The sequence below is a fragment of the Apteryx rowi genome, unplaced genomic scaffold, assembly GCF_003343035.1.
Source record: "Apteryx rowi isolate R43461 unplaced genomic scaffold, aptRow1 scaffold_72, whole genome shotgun sequence".
Taxonomy (NCBI): Eukaryota; Metazoa; Chordata; class Aves; order Apterygiformes; family Apterygidae; genus Apteryx; species Apteryx rowi.
The window spans coordinates 2,873,385-2,887,026 of NW_020451005.1; the positions used below are offsets into that span (position 1 = coordinate 2,873,385).

The 13,642-nt window shown below is 43.4% G+C and overlaps 1 protein-coding gene across 1 annotated transcript in view; it reads left to right on the forward strand.

Moving 5' to 3' along the window:
- The window catches only part of FREM3 (FRAS1 related extracellular matrix 3), a 70,228-nt gene that overhangs the window by 686 nt on the left and 55,900 nt on the right, over nt 1–13,642 (forward strand). The window contains 3 exon segments of the mRNA XM_026087542.1: nt 76–3,440; nt 3,443–5,068; nt 6,937–7,026. Coding sequence (XP_025943327.1) covers nt 76–3,440; nt 3,443–5,068; nt 6,937–7,026 — 5,081 coding nt within the window.

Sequence of the window (13,642 nt, forward strand, 5' to 3'; positions counted from 1 at the left end):
CCGGGCGCTGCTGGCTGCCGCGCTGCTGGGCCTCCTGGCTGCGCGGGGGGCGGCGGAGCCCCCGGCGGATCCCAGCGCCTCCGGCATCCTGGTGGCCAACCGCAGGCTGCGCGTCCCCTTCGGCCGCTCCGCGTCGCTGGACCCGGCGGCGGAGCTGGTGCTGCGGGTGCAGCCGGGGGACCGGTGCGCGGTGACGGTGCTGGAGAGCGGGCCGGGGACGCGCCGCCCCGGCGCCCTGGCCCCCCCGCGCTTCCCCTGCGCCTTCGCCCGCGGGCAGGTCACCTACACGCACTTCGGCGCCCGCAGCCCCGGCCGGCACCGCCTGCGCCTCCAGCTCCGCTACGACTCGCCCCGCCGGACCCTGGTCGTGCCCTTCACGCTGGAGGTGGAGGTGGTCTTCCAGCAGCTGCGCCTGCTCAGCCGCAACCTCCCCCTGCCCGTGGAGGAGCTGCGAGGGCTCAGCCTCCCTCTGGACGGCAAGGTGCTGGGCTTCCCCGAGGGCGAGCCCGGCCGGCGCTGCCGCCTCACCCTGCTGCCGCCCGTGGCCGCCGGCCCCCTGCCCGCCTACGGGCGGCTGCTGGACGCCGAGGGGCGGCCCCTGCCCGCCGGCTATAGCGGCGACTGCCTGGCCGTGCTGCAGGCGGGGATCCGCTACCAGCACACAGCGGCCACCGCCTCCCCCAGCCGGGACTGCATCCCCGCGCGGGTGTCCGTGCTGCCTGCCGCCGGCCCCGAGGAGCGGGAATACTTCCAGGTGCTGGTGCGGATCCGCGGAGAGGCTGACAACACGCCGCCCAAGCCCAGCTTCCTGGCGCTGTTCATGATGGAAGTGGACCAGTTCGTGCTCACCGCCCTCACCCCGGACATGCTGGCTGCCGAGGACCTGGAGACACCCCCGGACCTCCTGCTCTTCAATCTCACCTTGCCCTGGCCCAGCGACCCACGGCAGCGAGGCTGCCTGCTCRGCACCGATGATCCCAGCCAGCCTGTTGCTGCCTTCTCGCAACAGGAGGTGAGGGAACTGAAGATTGCTTACCAGCCCCCTACACTGGACTCAGACCAGGAGCGGCTTTTTCAGGTGGAAATGGAGGTGCTGGACTCTGATGGTGCCTCCTCGGAGCCCTTTGCTTTTGTGATCCTGGTGAAGCCCATGAACACACTGGCTCCTGTGGCCATTTTCAGTCATGTGGCTGGCCCTCAGCTGATGCTCTTTGAGGGCCAGTCACGGCCCCTGTCTGGCAACCTGGAGATCAGTGATGAGGACAATCTGAAAGAAGTGAAGGTCTGGGTTACACGGGGCCTGCAACATGGGGAACTCAAGGTACTTGGCGTACCACCCAGCCGCAAGTACTTCACTGCCGCAGAGCTGGAAGCAGGGCAGGTGGTTTACCAGCACGATGGCAGTGAGCACAGCTACAGTGACAACATAGTGTTCTGCATGGCAGATGGGCAGCACCAGGTTGAATTTCTGTACCCCATCACCATTGCTCCTGATGATGATCAACCACCACTGCTGAATGCAAACACTGGGTTGGTGCTGAGTGAGCACCAGACTGTCCAAATTTCACCTTTTGTCCTCAGTGCCACGGACATTGACTTAGACGATCCTTCAATCCGATTTGTCCTGGYTGGGGACTCAGTAGTGTCCCCACTACACTCTCACCACTTTGGTGAGCTGCTGCTGTGTCAGGCAGAGCCACCAGCATCTTATAAGAGCAAAGAAAGTGGAGCAGAGCTGGACGGTGACTCCTCTGCCTTCCCCTGGCACTTTGTGGAGGACGAAGGTATGTATGAGAGGGCAGTGAGTGAGTGGCTGCAGCAAGACATCCTTGATGGGAGGCTGTTCTTCAGGCACACGGGAGCTCATAGCACCAGCCCAGCGATGGGACGTGTTGTGTTCCGTCTGCAGGACAACRACGACTCCCCTAACCAGTCTGGGGAGCACGTGCTCACTGTCAAAGTGCAGCCAGTAGACAGTCTGCCACCTGCGCTGTATCCAGGTACCAGCCTGCATATGGCAGTGCAAGAATACCAGCTGACTCCCTTTAAGAGGCGCTATTTACGGTACACTGACTTGGACACTGATGACAGGGATTTGAAGTACACTTTGCTGACTCCCCCAGCTGACATGGATGAGAATCACTCTGTGGTCACTGGGGGGATTGTGTTGGCTGACAGCCCTGAGACATCCATTACTCGTTTCACCCAGGCCCAAGTCAACCATCACAAGGTGGCGTATCAACCTCCAGATCAGGAGTTGGGGATCACACCACGGGTGGTTCAATTCACATTCCTTGTAGAGGACTCAGCTGGCAATTCTCTACCAGATACTTTTACCCTGTTCCTGCAGCCAGTGGACAACCAGCCACCTCAGATTACCAATACGGGCTTCACTGTGCTTGAGGGAAACAGCTTCCTTCTCACCAGCAATCAACTGGACACCACTGATGAGGACACAGATGTGGACTGAATTGTCTTCACTGTAACTCGAGCTCCAGCGCATGGCCATCTGCATTATCTGGAGGAGGGCCTGATAGTGCAAGGAGAATCTTTCCTGCTGGATGATATTGCCAGTGGGCACATCTTCTACAAGCACAGTGGCGATGAGTTCACCAGTGATTCTTATCAGCTGGAAGTGAGTGACGGAGTCCATCATGTGCCAATCACAGTCAAGATTGCTGTGCAGTCTGTGGATGATGAAAGCCCTAGCATCACTCTCCCTGGTGGTCATAGGCAGGTGGGAGCAGCCCTTGATGTCTTAGAAAATGGTGTTGCTGAGATTACCCCATCACTTATCCAAGGTATGGATGAGGATACAGATGACTTGGTGCTGACCTTCATTGCGCAGGATCCCCCCAAGCTGGGTGACATCCTCGTGGATGGAGTGTGATCAAAGAAGTTTACCCAGCATGACCTCATCAGTGGAGCCGTAGCCTATGCTCATACCAGTGGAGAGATTGGCTTGAAAAAGAGGTGTGATTCCTTCAATCTCACCGTCTCTGACCTCTCCAGTGAATGGGTTGTGGGAGGCAGCACAGTGCAAGGGGTGCATGTGGCTGTCACCATATTGCCTGTGGACAGCATTGCACCTGAAGTGATGGTTGGGACAGAGCCGCTCAGTGTCCTCGAGGGAGGGAAGAGTACTCTAACTCTGGATCAGCTGGATGCAGAGGACGTAGATACTCCCAGAGATGACATCTTGTGCATTATCACAGTTCAGTCCACTTCAGGGTATTTGGAGAACATCTCTCCAGCCCCAGGGTCTGAGAAGTCTAGAGCTGGTACTGCCATCAGTGCCTTTTCCATCAAAGATGTTCGTCTGGGCCACATCAATTACGTGCAGAGCATTCACAAAGGGGTGGAGCCTGTGGAGGACAGATTCACTTTCCAGTGCTCTGACGGCATTAACTTCTCTCCTCATAACTTCTTCCCCATCGTCATCATCCTACCAATGATGAAAAGCCAAAGCTGTTTGTGCATGAATTCACAGTGCTTGAGGGGATGAGCCTAGTAATTGACAGCCCCATCCTCAACGGAGCCGATGCAGACCTTCCTCCAGATGAACTGTACTTTGTTATTGCTGTCCCTCCTAAGCATGGGCAGTTTGTGCAGCAGCTGTCCACAGGCACTGTACTTGCTCACAGCTTCACCCTGGAGGAGATCCAGGAGACTTCCAGCATTGTGTATGAACATGATGACTCAGAGGCAAAAGAAGATAGCTTTCAAATTCAGCTGAGCGATGGGCAGCACACGGTGGAACAGAAAGTATCGATTATGGTGATCCTGGTAGATGATGAGACCCCCAGGATGGCAATCAACAATGGGCTGGGAGTAGAGATTGGCAAGTCCAAGGTCATCTCTAGCCAGGACCTTAAGGCCACAGACATGGATTCAGAGGACAAGAACCTTGCCTATATCATCCGTTTGGCACCTGTCCAGGGTTTATTACAGCACCTGAACAGACGAGGGGAAGTGCTGTGCAACATTACACAAGGCATGAACTTCACCCAGGATGATTTAGACCAGGGTTTTATCCGTTATATTCTCACTGGCCTACATGGAGTCCATGATCTGATTAAATTTGATGTCACCGATGGTATTAACCCCTTGATAGACAGATACTCCTATATTACCATCAGTAGCATTGATATGGTCTTCCCTGAGGTGATCAACAAGGGCGTAACTCTGAAAGAAGGTGGAAAAGTAATGCTCACAACTGACCTGCTCAGCACAAGTGATGTTAACAGTCCTGACGAGAACTTGCGCTTCAGTGTTACCCGGTCCCCTACCCGGGGCCATTTAGAGAACTCAGACAGTCCTGGGATACCTGTTGTTTCCTTTACTCAACTCCAACTTGCTGGCAACAAGATTTACTACATTCATACTGCAGAAGATGAGGTGAAGATGGACAGTTTTGAATTTGAAGTGACAGATGGATATAACCCAGTCTTTCGCACCTTCAGGGTCTCCATTACAAACGTGAACAATAAAAAGCCAATTCTAACTATTGGTGACCTTGTAGTTGAGGAAGGGAAGATCAGATTGATCACCCCTTTTGAGTTGACTGTGGAAGATGGGTATACACCTGATTATTTACTCCTTTTCACAGTCACTCAGGTTCCTGTGTATGGCCAGATTTTGTACAACAACAGCTACCCAGTAACCAGCTTCACCAAACAAGACTTGAATGAGAATCTTATCAGCTATAAACATGATAGTACAGAAACCAGCCAGGATAGCTTCTCCTTCTCTGTGACTGATGGGACCCATACAAACTTTTATGTTTTCCCTGACACTGGCATGGAGACCCATCAGCCCCAGACGTTGAGGATTCAGATCAGTTTGCTGGACAATAGGGTGCCACAGTTAGTGGTAAACAAGGGTGCCCCCACTCTAAGAAGACTTCCAACTGGGCAGCTAGGCTTCCTCATCACTAGTAAGGCACTAAAGGCAGAAGACCGGGACAGTCCACACAAGCTGTTGAAATACAGAATAACAGATGGGCCAGAGCATGGCTTCATCGTTAATACTGGCCTTGGAAATGAGAGCATTAAAACATTTATGCAAGGTTGGTGCTGATGATTGTATTTGCTTATAATCATTAGGTTCAATTAGCTGATATTTTGCATTATATAATTTGCATCTTTCTCTGTTTCAGGAGATTCAGAATGCAGTGTCTCTTAATTACAAAGTATATGTGTATGGTCAGAATTATAAATATATGCATTTAAAAAAATGAAGCTTAGTTTTACCTGTGAAGACACAATAAGAAAGTTCTGTATTTGATGTGCATGCATTAATGTGTTTCCTAGTGTGTGTTAAATGTACGTTTCACCATGTGCATAGCATGGTACTGTTCATGAGGCAACAGGCTAAAATCTGAAACAGTGATTTACAGATCTGGCCCCAATGTCTTTTCCAAAACTGAAGTTCCTGTTTGCCTTCCTGGAAATTAACCCAGGCTCAAAAATCACTGTTGTTTTCTAAGTAGATTGCTTGGAAAGGTGCTTGACAGTTCTGCACCTCGCTGGATCTGGTGTTAAGAAGGTGAGTGGGGGAAGTTCAGTAGTTTTGGTTGCATTTTGGGTGTTCCCATTCCACAGAGAAAGCTGTGTACATAGGGAGGCATTTGGATCTGCTCCACCTAACCTGTGCTGAGAGGAGAGGCTCAAAGGATGGTGGAGCTCAATGACAGCAGTAGGACTCTTTGTAAACAGTCCTGTGCTCCAGCAGATCTCGGGGAGTTTACTGGGTTCAGGAATATCATTCACTGCCCAGAATAGTATGGTGAAAGCTTTCTCAAGGAAACCTCCAGTGGGGCCTTTGCCTCCCCAAGTGTGCTTTCATTATTAGCAAGAGGGACATCTACCAAATTTCTCATTAGACACTATAACAGGAATAGAGCTCTCCATTGTTGTTAAGTGCTCAGGTATGTCACCTTTCTTTTGCAAGGGAAAACAATTTAGGAAGAGAAAAAGCCTTTATCTCCATTTTATGAATTTATCTATAACTTTCAGACAGGTCTATAGGTATAGCTGTATGATAACATAGATGTGTATTTAAAAGTTTGCAATTTGTCTCTCAAGCTCCAGTGTTGTGAAGATCATTTGCAGTTCATTCAAGAATGTTTCATATGTTTTTGGTTGACAAGAAGTACCCAAATTTGTCATACAAGAACAAGAGCAACTGGTGACTCCAGGGGAGTAAGTTGCTAATAAATCAATGTTAGCTCTAGAAAAGCTTAATGCTGAATGGAGTATAAAGAGCATTTAGAGATCTCCAGAACATGTCTGTATCAACTGAAACTGTTGTTTGTGTAACTAAAGTAGAAGCAAAAGCAGAAGACTTCTGGGGCACAGGGGAGGATATCTGCAACTTTAAGGTAAATGGAAATATACTGGTGATTTCCTCCTATTCCCTAGGAATTTCAAATCAAAGTTGTATTGACTTTTACACCTATTTGTGATTAAGAAGGAAAACTTGCTACATTCTCATATTTACCCCGATACACCTGCAATGCTTTTGTGTGTCATAGCAAAGCTTAAAAAGATTGATTAAAGTTAAACTGATTTTTAAAAGGTGGGCAAATCTTTACTCCCAGTAAATACAATTCAGTTAGAGCAAAGTAACTCTTCCTAATGTGCTGAGAGAAAAAATGTGAATTTATTATTTAAAATTAAATATTTAAGGTAAAACTATATCTCATTGTCTTTTTGCCCTGGTTCTTCGAGTTAGTAATTAAATTCATGTTGTGTTACTGAGCATATACCAACATAAAAAGTCCTGTCACAGTATGCAAATTTAGTTGCTGATACAGTTTGTCAACAAGTTATCCAAGTTATTAGTAAGTAATCAAATCCAAAAGTTAGAATGGATTAGGTTCTATATTATGCAGTGTAATGCTATGATGATTCGTGTTAAATATTCCTTTTTTAGCTGATATTGATGAAATGAGGATCAGCTACGTCCTGAAAGAAGGTGATAATGCTACCAGTGTCATCTTCTATTTCTCCATTGAAGACAGTGGTAAGATTAAGATGTTTATGTATACGTATTTTAGAATAGTACCATCTGGAAGATTATTCACATTAAATAAACAAGTCATCCATTATTTCTTTATAAGTAGCATCTAAAACTGCCATGATAGCAGTCCATAGCAAATCAGAATATTTTATTCATTTTAATGTATAATATCACAATTAGTGCAAACTGCATGGCAGACTATGACCTCTTAATGGTATGTACTGTTCATCATTGTATTGCTAACTGTAGTCACAATCCAGGTCACTGCTTGCTGAAGGTTGTCATGATACTTTGTTCATGGCCTTTGTGGAAGAGTGTTGCCAGTGGTAGTCAATCCCTCAAGGTCAGCTGTGCATGTTAAAAAACTTCAGCCTTGCTGAAGTCAAGGCCAACTACCTAATCAATAGGGAAAATTAATACTGACCTTTATTAAATAAGGAGAGTTCAGTTTCCCTAGATCATGGCTGAAAGCTTGATGCAATGCTAAGATAGGCTGGTTAAGTCCGTTTTGCTGAAGCACATCTTTGTTTTGCATAGGTTGTTATTGTTCCAGGCTTCAGTGGGCTAGTGACTACTTATGTCAATGGACAAATGTGTATGCTGCATTGTTTTGCATATTCACATTTTCAGTGTTATCACTCTGGCTTTGTTCACTTGATGACTCTTATTTAAAAATCTGTTTTGTTCTGTTTGTGTATTGTTTCTCATGTAGGCTGCAATATTTTCCCAGTCATCTACATTAGGAATTCTCAGTAAACTTAGTGCAGAATTTTACAGAAGTTTCTCTTAATTAAGGAGAGATAGGAAGATATGTAGAAAAATTTTTCAATTCAGTTGAAACATCTGTAAGGATCTGCCTTCACAATAAGCATCGTCAACTTCCTGACTAGTTTGATGTAATTATTCCAAAGCTCTGAGTGCATGGGAGGTAGCAGAATAGCATTTTAACATAGCATTTAGCTAAAAGTTAAATTTGTGCCCTTTGAGTATCTCCTAACAGACCTCAAAAACACATCTGGAACACCATTAAAATACTTTCTCCAAAGTGGGCAGACTCAATAAAAACAAATTCACATTGGTAGTAGGAGGATAGTCACTGAAAAAGCAGTGGTTTGAGTTCACTAAGGCTTCCTATTCTAACTATTGCAAACTAGCAACTCTGTATCTTGGTCTTTTGAAAACCAGTTACTATCTTCCATCTATAATTAGTCTGTTTCTGTTCTCATAGCAATATAAATCATTGTAGTTTAGAGAGCTAAACTGCTTTTAAGTTAGTGCAAAAACACCCTCTGAAGATGCTCATGTTTTACCTGCAAGCCCATTGTTTTTCTCCAGAGGTAAGAAAGGCACAGGCAAAACAAGGACCACCTCCAGACGGCAAGCAACAATGAACAGCTGGAAATTTTGGTTTAGGGGTCATAGAAGTGCTGCATAGTTAGGAGGGGATGTGTGCTGCTCTTTGCTCTCCCTTACTGTATCGTGGTTGTGCATCTTTCTTCCATCACTGGCTTTCTTGAATACATGCTGTAAGTTTCCTGGGAGAGAGTTGCTTTTGAATACAACAGAGGTACTTCAGTATTACTAGATTTACCTAGATCCTAAGGCTGGAGATTTTTCATGGCTGTCAGAGCGGTGTAATATGTTTATTATTGTACAGATAACTTTAACTGTACTCTGTGAAGATGTGTTAAAAAGATATTTGCTATGAACCTATCCAAGCACAGGTGAGTGTGTGCCTGAGAAATAAGCATTCCGTTATGGATTAATAACTGTGCACCACTCGGATTAGCTGAGATGATCCCATCTGTTTTATGACTTAGAGATGAATATGAGAGGCTTGGATGTCACTTCTAGTACTTTCTTCATCCCATTTCTAGTGCAGCATTTAAGATCTTCGGACAGCACACTGAGGGTGTTTGTTAGCAAGACAATGAAATGCGACTGTTGTTTATTTTCAGTTGTTCAAAAATAACTGAATGCTTAGAACAGGTCATTTGTTATTGACACTTTGCTCATATATGAAAGATTACATAGCTTAACATTTTCATCCTCAGCCCTGGTTCGTGGGAATCCTGTCTGGGGTGAGTTTCTCATGTTTACAAACAAAGATGGAATAGTAGGCAGCTGGAAATGCACAGTATCCGTATTTCAAGAAAATTATTTCCTTTCTAGTTAAGTTTTGGGTAAGCAAATCATTTCGTTCAGCTATAGTTACACTGGACTTCAGGAAACTGGAAGATATCTGTTTCATAATCAAAGATTGTACCAGGCGATCCCTCATGGTTGACACTTTATATCCTTGGCAACTTTACAGCTGGAAAGATCTTCTCTTTTAGGAGCCAATAGAGTAATTGCGAGACAAAGCTATGACAGAGTGCAAATGGCTTTTGGGTTGTACTTCCTCTGGTTACGCTGAAAGGAAAAGGTTGAACATCGGCCAGCTGAGGGGGATTGAAAAAACAAGCTAGCTTTCACAAGCCAATTATTTTCTAGCTTTTTGTAATGCTGTGCAGCTGATGCAGTTAAAATCAAATAGGGCTATTCATTTGAGAAAGATTGGAGATACATTCCTTGTCTTTTGTTGCTAACATTTCACTTAGCATGCAGCAGAAGGTGCTGTGAACTGCTACCTATGTTTCTTACAGACATCTTATTTTGCTGTCAGTTGATGAATATATGAGTCTTTGACTGGCCATGGCATGACTAAGTGGAGTAATGCAATAGTGATGAGAAACAATGAAAAAAAGAATTACTTGACTGAACAGATGGTGATTTTTATTCCTTATACACTAAGGAACACAAGGGAGTCAGTTACTAGATGTTTTCGTTAACAGCACTTTGAGTCTTCACTAAACAGTACGATTCTTTCAGCTAGATAATCATCTCTCTGCCACAGATATCACAAAACAGTAAGAAAAGCTGTGACAAATGTGTGTGCAACTGTGTTTATGAATGAAAGTATTTACTGACTGTAGGGATTTTTGGATACTAATATGATTGGCACAACTAGAGGAATACATGGCTATGGTTAATTAGAAAGGTACTCTAAGTGAGTAACATCTGGAAATTCACTTGAAGCTTGTTTGGTGTGGGAAATGAGGTTGAAAAGTCAATGCTGTCATTACTATTATAGCACAGGGAAATGCTTTTAAAAGCAATTCTATCTGGATTAGGCTTTTGATGTTTTTGGTGCTTAGAAGTACATTAAACATATTCTCACAGGAGCATTTACCTTGCAAAGCAGTGCCTAAAAGAAGGCATGATTGTAACAACTATTGTATGAGGCAGGAAAAAATATCTGAAGGCCCAGCAGGAGGAAAGAACGCACACTGCTTCAGTACAGTTTGTAACTGTTTGAGCAAAACTCAAGAAATAGCCTGCTATTTTCTATCTTTTTATGTTCTAGCTTTGTGAGGAATCCTCTTAAAGCATTATTTTTTCATCAGTATGAAGGAAACTCAGACCAATGGAACCAGTGAGTGTACCGTCATTATTAAATGCAGAAGGCACATGTGAGGAGAAAACGCACGTGTTTTTCTGTCTTGTTACTTCTTTTGCACAGAGAGTAAAGTTCATTCTGACAAAAGTGTAATCCTTTAAAGTGACAGTGTACCTTTTGAATAATAGCATTTCTTCTAACCTGAGGGTAGGAAAGATTCCCTTAAGTTCTTTATCTGGATAACTACTTGTTTTGCTGTTTAAGAAAATTGTTGGGAAAGCTTTAACAGTGATATGTATGAGATAGAATGGCTGTTTTCAGAAAAGTAGATCTCTCTGACTTGAGGAAACTGTTCCCACCATTAAACTGAAGGTTTGGGCAGAAATACTCTACTCTTAACCAACTAATTATGGTGCCCACTGGCAAATGTGAATTGTGCGTGTTCAGTCTTGAGCCTGCAGTTCATTTCACAGACCAAATGATGGTAAAAATTGAACATAAATAGGTAGTTTCTTAATATTTTCTTCTAGACCTGAGTATAATATGTTAAATTTGTTCAAAGTTGTATAATTGAGCAGTGTCATGCAGTAAACTCAGAGCTGGTTATTATTGACTTTACTATATTTGATTYAGGAAACATTCATTATCTTTTTTCCTCTGTGATTTTCATGCAAAGATCAGCACTAACCAGTGCCTCTCCACTTTGTTTTATGTTTAGTCATGTTTTGTGTGAGTAATTCTCTGTTATTTACCTGGAGAGTTCACCTTTTTTTAGTTTGTAGTACACTTAACCTTTTGACATTCCTGTCATTGCTGCCCTCCAGACCTTTTTTCAATTACCATTGCCAAAAGAGTAATGAGAGCTTGCTGATACAGAAAGCTGCAAGGTTTTGCTAATGTGAACTTTGTGAGACTGGTTCAGGCGTCTTCCAAACATTGTGTGGAATGCTATTTTAAAACCTGGAATTCTGTTTGGATACAGGAATCCTACTGAAATGCACTAAGGAATATTTGCAGACCATAAAATATTAATGAAAATTCTGTATTATGTACTTCTAGCTATTCAAAAGTAGTTCTGTGGAAAGAAAAATTTAGAACATGATTTAAAATATTAATTTGTTCTGTGCATTCTGCTTGATGTGGTCCCAGGTCCGTGGGGTGAAATTCTGCCCCTGCTAAAGCTGGTGGGAGCTTTGCTGTTAGTTCTAATAGGTCTGGGATTTCACTCGGAAGCCTTCTTGCACAAATTTGGTGCTACTGCAGGTAAATTATAGTGGAGGGGAGGAGTGAAAGAGCTAAGGAAAACCTTGGAGTTTTCTGGAAATATGTGATCTTTCTACATTTTTTTCCTAGCTTTTTCTATATTTTTTTTGTAGCTTCTGCCTTTCAAAGACTTAGAATCTTCAGCTAGGGAGTTTGGATCAGGGTCTTAGTTTTCTGAAGACGTGGTGTTGGCTGAAGTGGGCTGATTCCAGCTAGCTTGCAAGCTTTTTTTCTAGGCAAGAGTATGGCTTTGCAATTTTGAATAATTTGTCAGTGTTTTGATTGAGGCTGGCATCTCAGAAGGTACAGGTATACAGCAAGTAAGGCTTTACTAATTCTGTGAGTTACAGAGTAGGAATTGCTCTGGCAGATTCTAATACAATCTCATAGTAGGTCATGTGCTCATTAATAACATCCAGAAGGATTAAGACTTATCTTCTGTGGAGTTTAAATAAAATTAAGAGTTTGGTCCAGTCACTAAGAATACTTATTCTTGTTAATGCATGATGTGCAAATAAAAAAATACCTGTAGGCAGAGTAATACGGTGTTTTGTTTTTTGTTTTTTTAATACAAACTGCAATGTGGCAATTGAAGCAGCTTGTTAGCAACCCTTGGCTTAAATCTGTTCATCTAAACTGGCAGAATGTAGTTACTGAGCTATGTTAATATCTAATGAGGTTCGTGTCTGTTAATGACTGTGTTTATCTAATATGTCAGTCTCATTTACAGTATGATTTCTAACTTTATTAATGATTCTACAAATCAGCTTTGTGTTACCATGTGCAAGTCAGTGTACTTCCTGCGAAAAATTGCCCCTTTGTTAGTAGACAGTTTTTGTGCATTTTTCTCCTCTCACCCACATATCCAAAAATAGTTTGCAGACATGTTGCCAGTATTATTTTACCACTTTCAGACACAAAGGCTTCTCATATAAGAGGCACAAAATTCCAACTTCTGAGCCATCTCCATGTAGCCTTAAAAACCCTACATTTTCTCCAAAGCAAATTACATAGAATTTTTAAGGGTTTTAAAAATACTTTTGATTTTTAATAAATTTTGAATATATTAGCAAAGATGTATGAATCCTTATGCAGCAAAACTTGTCAAATAACTTGCACTGCAGGAATCTTTTGAATTCAGTGGGAAAATGCTTTCTGTTTTTAGTGTGACTTTGGTGCGCTCTAATTTGCTGCCATGCTTGACAGCACTGAATGATGTATATTACCTGTGTTGACTTCAAGAATGAAAAACCATTAGGTGGAGAGGCTTTATTTTGGTACTCGCTTTTGCAAAGGCATTATGTTTCGGCTGAAAGGAGAGAACCTGAGCAGTTGTAGAATGAAAATACTGAAGTGTTTCTGACATGGCTTTGATACATCCCTTCATCTTATGCTGTTTCAGGGTGCTCGCTCTGCAATGTTTTCAATTCTAAAGTCACATTTTTCAAATGATTGAAGTTACCCATCTGAAGATAAGGCTTGATTTCTACTTTTTTTTTTTTCCTGAGGTATTGGATACTGTTTCTACTGATGGAAGATTTTTATTTTTGCTTCTCTGTAATAGAGGACTCTCCAACCTCTACTGCACTTTAACAATAAATGTTAAATAGGGAGAAAACASATAAGAAAATATTTAGAAAAGTTAGGTAATTTCAAATAAGTTGTTTTTAAGTATGTAGAAACAGCTGTTTTTAAGCACATACCAGGATAACTAGGTGGTTAGTAACAGATGAGGTTGTCAAAGATTTAACTAGTGTCAAACTAAAAGAAGGTAACAGGCATTGTCTGCAGGGGAGGGAGCTGTAAGATAAGACTGTCTTGCAGTACAGTTTCAAAAGAAGTTTTAGGAAACCTGGTTCAGATCAGTATTACTTAAAAGTACCAGCTACAACTCTCAAAGGTGTCATAGGGAAGCTC